General features: G+C 34.5%; 1 protein-coding gene across 1 annotated transcript; it reads right to left on the reverse strand.

The window, feature by feature from the left end:
• Positions 1-1,415: 1,415 nt before the first annotated feature.
• Positions 1,416-5,074, reverse strand: LOC127101269 (subtilisin-like protease SBT3.5). The gene is made up of 11 exons (XM_051038636.1): positions 4,729-5,074; positions 4,534-4,631; positions 4,340-4,437; positions 4,072-4,227; positions 3,857-3,968; positions 3,231-3,774; positions 2,968-3,065; positions 2,643-2,882; positions 2,457-2,571; positions 2,147-2,375; positions 1,416-2,052 (listed from the first exon to the last, which is right to left on the reverse strand). The coding sequence occupies exons 1-11, from the start codon at positions 4,801-4,803 to the stop codon at positions 1,505-1,507; spliced, it is 2,313 nt and encodes a 770-aa protein (XP_050894593.1). The 5' UTR covers positions 4,804-5,074; the 3' UTR covers positions 1,416-1,504.
• Between the last annotated feature and the right edge of the window lie 2,523 nt (positions 5,075-7,597).

The following is a 7,597-nucleotide window of genomic DNA, read 5'->3' on the forward strand; positions in this document are numbered from 1 at the left end:
ATCATTAATGTTGGAGCAACTTTCCAAATTAAATGTCAAAATTCCAATATGGGGATGAACTTGGATAAATTCATTTAAGTCTTACATTATTAGAAAAATATCTTTGTTTATGTGTTAATTGAGAAAACTCTATGTCCACGTTACTTAGCTTATACACTATAGTTAGTTTCCAACGTTATATGATCAAAATAAAAACTTCAAATCTCACATTGTTTAGATTATTATATAAGAAATATATATGTTTCATTCCAAATTTCAAAACACATTTAAAGTGAAGAAGTTGTCAATTTGTCAATTTCTTAATAGTGTTTGAAGTGTTTTTGAATAAAACATATGTATTTTTTATATTAGTGGATTGAAACATGTACATTTCTTATATAATGAAATAAGCTAACTAAGATATGAAATCTAAACGATGTGCAACATGGAGTTTTCCCAATTAACACAAACACATATAATTTTTTAACAATGTGGGACTTAACGGATTTTTTTCAAATTCATCAAAATTTTAACATTTTCTTTGACAAATTGTTCCAACATTAATGATTGTCATTAAATGTTCCAACAAGTTTGTTAACATTTGGTCTAGTTAGTTAGCAGTAAGAAAGGATCATGAACGAGTTAGCTAATCCTTAATGGAGTTAGTTAGCAAGTTTTGCTGATTACTTGTTATGCAATTTTCTATTGAGAAATAAGTGTGAGTTCTAAATCTCACGTTATTTAGAAAAGTGGAGATTGAATATTTTATAAATGGAAAAATCCATATATCTATCACCTTAAGGTTTTTGGTGAATATATGGTGTCATTCTCACTTGTTGAGTGAGTCTTTGACCTTTAGGTTAATATTTGATTTAATGTGTATGCTTCCCTCTCATGATGACCAATCAGTGATATCAGAGTTTGGTTCGAGTAAGGGACCGGTTGTTTGTATCGAAAGTCTTTCTGATACGGTGGTTAGACGGCGTGTTTCGTTGAAGTGTCCATGATGAGATAAGGGTGTCTCTCAATGACGGCACAAGTATGTGGATGAAAGAGCTTCCGCTTGAGAGAGAACATAAAGGATGGACTCACACTTGAGGAGAAGATTGTTGAGAAACAAGTGTGAGTTCGAAGTCTTACATTACTTAGAAAAATGGAGGTGGAACATTTTATAGGTGAGAAAATCCATATACCTATCACCTTAAGGTTTTTGGTGAATATGTGGTGTCTCTCACTTGTTTGCATGAGTCTTTAATCTTTAAGTGAGTGTTTGACCAAATATATATGCTTTCGCTCATGATGATCCATCAATTTCCTTGTATATATACCTCCCTATCTCTTTGAACATTTAGAAAATTCAATGAAGATGTTTCTCTTTCTCATTTCTCTTATCAGTTGATAACTTGATATCATAAAAATGCATGGCAATACGGAGATCATCAAATATTCATATCACTATAAGTTTCTCAGCATCCATAATTAATCATTAATCATGATATTATTTTTCAACCTAAACAAAATAAATCTATACTACAGAGTAAACTGCCAATGGTATCCTCACTTCATGCAACCCATCATCCCAAAACAGGTACCCAAATGAGAATCTGCTTTGAACACGTAGCTTCGAAGAAAAATTCACCTTGAATTTCATTTTCTTTCTATTCTCGCTAAATGTTAACACTGTTGGCTCAACTGTCACTGATATGCCAACTGGAGCCGCGACACGGACAATGTAGGTAGATTTAATAGGACCAACATTAGTGACGGTTCTAGTTACTGTCAAAGGTTGCTTCAATTCAGGAATAGTAATAGAAGGAAGGTTCATATTCGACAAGAACTTTCGCGATTTAATGCACTTGGTAGGAGAATCTGTCAATAAGGTTATAGCAGTGTTATTGTACCCCATGGAACAAAGGAAATTAAGGTAATCCGTTTTTTCTAAGTCGAATACGAGACCAGGATCTGCCACTTTGATAGGATTAACATGTCCACCACCATAGTCAAATGGATCGGCTTGTTTGTACGGTGCTCCCTCGGCTCCAATGTATTGACTGTATTCGTTTTTTAGAGAAGCTTCATAGAAAGGAAGGAAACTGTTATGTCGCGACGAGACCGTAGTCACAGACCTTTATATAAGACTGAGAAAAAGGTTTGAAAATTGTTTTACCTGTTGTGACAAGGGCAGATTTAATTGTGGCGGGGCTCCAAGTTGGATGGATAGTCTTTACAAGTGCGACGATACCGGATATGTGGGGGCATGACATTGAAGTTCCTGATTCAATTTTGAAGTTAATAGCAGATAACAACTCATCTTGACTTGTATCAGATTCTAGGCTGGAATAAGAAGCAGGCGACCAGGCAGCCAGAATATTAACCCCGGGAGCAGTGATGTCTGGCTGCAATAGTTTGACGAACCATAAATCATTATATTTTTGTCAGAAAAAAATATTTCCATGATGAAGGAATGTGATTAGAACCTTTAGAACTGAAGGAGAAAGAGAACTCGGTCCACGCGACGAGAACAATGCGACATCAGGAGACATCTGTCGCCCCACAACGGTTCTGGTTTTGCGAAACTTGATTACAGGATTCCTACAACAAGCAATAATACATCATAAAAATGAAACTGCATTGTCTAGATGTTGGTTTTCAAAAGTACTTACCTAGTAGCTTCCATGTATGATAGAATTTTTGTTCCTGCTATGAAATCAACTTGGACGGAGGGTATTTCCCAAGACATATCAACATCTTTGGTAGGAAACTGAGCATATATGAGACCAACAGCCTCAGCTTCAATTACAGTTCTTACCGCAGCCGTTGCAGATCTCTGCGACCGAGACTGAAAACACAGAATTGCTTTTCCCTTGGCTAAGGTGGAATTTAGACTTCCTGATTCACAGCTTCTGAGTATAGAAAACAATGAGTATGAACTTTCACAACCACGGTTCTTAATGAAAAAACACGGCAACAGGAACGGACGTATCTTACCTTGCACTCTCTTCACTTGCATTTGAAGTTGCTATATCTTCTCCATACACTATAGGATAAAACTTGTTTAATTCTTTCCCTGTATATAAACTCTGACCCTATATGAGGAAATAAAATATATTTCTGTCTCTGCATTTAAAATGGTTAATCTATAGCAAGGATATAAACTACTAATACATGCTTTTGGTGTCTGTTGTGTTCCTATCCAAACCGATCCAAATAAAAATGATCCTGAAAACCGAAAACACAAGATGAAGAAGTACCTGTATAGTTTGATTGTTTCCCAAGATAATTGTAGATGGAAACTCTCTATCGATGGTACTGGCAGCGACGGTAATAACCCAAGGAGCAGTATTTATGACAGTTTGAGCATATGGTCCAGAGTTACCACCAGAACATACAACAGAAATTCCTTTAGCAACAGCATGGAAAGAACCAATGGCCAACACATCCTCAACATAAGTAGGAAGTGGAGGAGACGAGCCGAGAGACGCTGAAATTATGTCGACTCCATCAAAAATCGCATCATCAAACGCTGCAAGAAGGTCGGCAGAGCTGCAGCCTCCAGTTGACCAACAAATTTTGTAGATAGATAACCAAGCGGATGGAGCGCCGCCTCTTGCTGATCCTTTAGCCAGTCCTTTAAAGCTTGCACTTTCTACCGGTACGCCCGCTGCAGTCGATGATGTGTGAGTTCCATGGCCCGACGCGTCTCGCGGAGATAAGTACTCTACCCCGTCGCTCGTATTTAGTTTACCAAACTCAGCTTCGTATCCTTTAATATACCAACGCGCACCAATTATTTTCCTGCCATTATAGGAAAGGATAAATGTTTAAGAGCTGCATCTACTAGAGCAGGACTAAAATAAATTTGTAATCAAGTATCAACCTATTACAGTGGGAGCTGTCGAAGTTTTCGCCTTCTTGACATATTCCACGCCAACGAGGAGGAGGATTATCCATGTGATCATCTCTAAAGCCATGAGACTCAGGCCAAATACCTAACAGAGCCAAGAATTATATAACCATAATCACACTTTATGCCTCTAATTTTCATCAAACACTTTCTTATAGTTATTGTAGAGCTATTTTATACTAACTAACCAGTGTCTATGATGCCAATGATGGAGCCTCTTCCAGATTGAGCTCTAGAAAGAACACCAGTTACTATATCCGGCTTTACGTGCAAGAAATCCCAGCTTCTTGTTGTGTGAAGACTAAGAATCTTATTAGGAATCACGCGGACAACCCCGGGGAAGTCTGCATACCAAAAAAATGCAGACATATTACAGTAATCTTGAAATTCTTCACTATCATTTTTATCCAATTTAACTCATGCTTTTGCTGTCATAAGTATTAAACAGCGAAATACCTGCAATGAGCTTAGCTTGAGAGTGAGTCAAAACTGCAGCAAATCCAGAAAAGCCATGCTTATAGCTATACAGGATGGACTTCATAGCAGCCCTTTTGCTGTTAAGAAAACAACTCAATTCCAAATATGTTAACTTCATGTGAATACAAACAGAAACAAGTTCATTGAAAAGGACCAATAATTCAAAGTGAAACCTTCCAAGAATACATGATAGCATGTCATGGTGGGAGGCTTCAATTAGCTCTGACTCATTCTGGCTTTGGCTTCTGTGACCCATGTACACAATATGAACCTACAAAAGGAGCACCAAACATATATACATTCAAAATAGAGGAAAACCCTTTACTAGCTATTTCAAAATATGAAAAAGAGTGAGAACAAAGTTTTACATTGGTTGAGGCAAAGGTGACAACAATGAAAGAAAGAAGTAAGAAAGTCAAAGCTAAATTGGAAGCAAAAGCCATGAGGGATCAAAACTAAGAATGAGAGCATTAAAAACTATGGCTCATATTTGAGTGGTAATAACTTGGCTTAGTAAGAGTGTGGTAGTGTTTGTAAAGTGTGAAATGAGACTTTTCCACTAAGTACACGCTCCACCACCATTGCTAGCATTTACTACATGGTGGGCTCAGTTTTTTTAACTTATGGTTTCATTATATTTCTTATTTTGGAAATGGAATCTTTGTGGCTTTGGGTAGATATAAGGAAATTGAAGGGGGAGTTTGAATATGAAAGTGAGGTTTTATTATTTTAGCAATTTTGCATCTGTTTGTTTGTGGATTGAATAAATCATACAAGTTCTATATATGGTGTTGAATGTTGACTTAACTGTTCACGATTGGGACAATCTATGGTGATGTCAAATCTTTATTTTATCTGTATGCAAATGAAAAATCTGATCCAAGGAGTGCAATTTAGATTTTTTTTTCTTTATGATTTTGAAAAATTGTGGTGAAAGAAGTTATTGTGCAATGAAGACGTTAAACTACAAAGCCTCTACGATAAAACAACTTAGTTCTATAATGTACAATTACTAGGACACAAATCCTCTCCTGCTGCTCTCTCATGTTTTTCATGTTGCTCCAATCTTAGTCATTTATGCAGTAACTAATATTAATTACTTTTCATATTTGACCAAAATAAATGGCTGAGATGGAGCAGGACCATTCAGCCACTGCAGATGATCCATGTCCACAATTACTACATGTATAATAGATAATCAGTCTAAAATTATATCATATGATGGTACAAAGATCAGTTGAATATGATATAACTATCACTCGTAGTTTTTTTGTATAAAGACCCGTGTCAATATAATTTCTCAAATGAGTAGAGAATTCAATAATAATCGTTAGACCATTCAAAATAATTTATCAAACAAAAAAGAAATTTAAATAATTATCCAAAAAAAAACGTATAATTTCTTAACTTAAATAAGGGGAAATTTAAATAATTCTCGAAAGAGAATTCAAGAAAATAGCGAAAAATTCAATGAGTTAAAAGAAAGTGAGAGAAATTGTCACTTCAACAAAATATTCATTTGATAAGTCACCTTCGTCTAAAGTATTTCACAACACAACCATCGAGAAGGTCAGAAAACTTCACAAAAATTGCTAACCGTTAAATTATTTTCCTTTTTGTTGCTAATCGTCAAAAATTGCTAACGCAACAAAAAGGAATATTTCACAAAAATTATTTTGAAAATTTTAACGGTTAGCATAAGTGACCCGGATTGAATCGTCTAAATTAAACCGCTATCGAGAAGCTCAGATATGTGTATATGAAAACCAATTGATGATAATAATATACAAATTAATCGATATGTTTAAAAATAATTGTTTAAATGATATAGCTAAAGATGGAAGTTATTTTTAATGACAAAATACACAAAAAACTTAATTTAGGCAAATTATCGAACATCTTGTGTGCAATCAATTTCGTTTAGAATTTTCTATGATTTTATTGGTTTGAAAAAACAACTAAAATCTAATGGATTGTAATCAACACAACAAAACCGTTTTCAAAATGTTATCAACAAAAATTTAACCAAACTTATTGATCGCATAATCTACGAATTCAATAATTTGCAAATAAAAAGTAAAAGATATATATATATATATATATATATATATATATATATATATATATATATATATATATATATATATATATATATATATAGATAGATAGATAGATAGATAGATAGATAGATAGATAGATAGATAGATAAAGAGAGAGAGAGAGAGAGAGAGAGAGAGAGAGAGAGAGAATACACAAAGATTTATTTAGTAAGTTCACCAATCGTCCTCGTTATAGTTAGGTTTGCCCCTAATTCCAAATGGAATTGAGATATCAATCTTAGTTTGCAAAAAATTGTTTACAAGAGAAAAATAGCAATCCAATCCTACAAACCCTATGTTTGATGTTGATCCTAACTTGTTATCTTCCCTTGATTTGAGTTTGATCAAGTCACCCAACAAGATCAATTTGATCCACCGTCTCACGCAACTCCTTTACAAGAAACTCCGTTCTTCAAAGCTTTCACTCCATCGAATCCAAATTGTGAATTATGTCACCCAAGATTTACCAAGATGATCATTCGATTACTGTTACTCCTTCGACCGAACCCACTATTCTTCAAAGTTTTCACTCGGCTGAATCCAACTTGCGTAATCTTGTCCAAAACCATCAAATCACCAATTGATCTTTAAGAAAAACCTCATCTTGATTTTCTTATTTGAAACCCCCAAGGACTCTCAACCCAATTTACAATTCAACAACCTAAATTGGAAGTTATCAACTCTGATTCTAGATGACACCCAAACAAAAAATGATTATGTGTAATTTGTTTGTGTGTGTGCATATAACATAGGTTGAAGATGAAGACAACTCTTTGTATATTCCTGACTGTTGGTGTATGTAACACCCCGATAAAAATAAGATAATTATTTAATTTAAGTTAATATTATATTTATTAATTTAATTAAATAATTTGAATTATTGGATTATTATTATTATTATTATTGGAATAATAATTATTGGAAAATATATATAAGTTGGAAATAAGAAAAAGAGTCCCATTTGGTAAAGAAAGGGTTTCACGTGAAAAGCAGAGAAGCGGCTGAAAAGAGGAAAAGGGCAAAGAGACAGAGCAAGAGGAAGAAGGTTGGAGAAGAGAAAAGCTTGAAGCTTAAAGATTCGCCGGATTAACTCAGGTAAGGGGGGTTTATCGTCGTTTAATGGGTATTATGGGTTAAC

This window comes from Lathyrus oleraceus, chromosome 7 (genome assembly GCF_024323335.1).
Source record: "Lathyrus oleraceus cultivar Zhongwan6 chromosome 7, CAAS_Psat_ZW6_1.0, whole genome shotgun sequence".
Taxonomy (NCBI): Eukaryota; Viridiplantae; Streptophyta; class Magnoliopsida; order Fabales; family Fabaceae; genus Lathyrus; species Lathyrus oleraceus.

What these genes read in the sequence shown, in the direction of transcription:
- LOC127101269 (XM_051038636.1), bottom strand. Translation starts at nt 4,803, where the DNA reads ATGGCTTTTGCTTCCAATTTAGCTTTGACTTTCTTACTTCTTTCTTTC. An exon ending in TTTCTCCTTCAGTTCTAAAG is followed by an intron (nt 2,376 to 2,456) that starts GTTCTAATCACA and finishes AAACTATTGCAG; the next exon opens with CCAGACATCACTGCTCCCGG. An exon ending in ATCTGCCCTTGTCACAACAG is followed by an intron (nt 2,053 to 2,146) that starts GTAAAACAATTT and finishes CTTTCTATGAAG; the next exon opens with CTTCTCTAAAAAACGAATAC.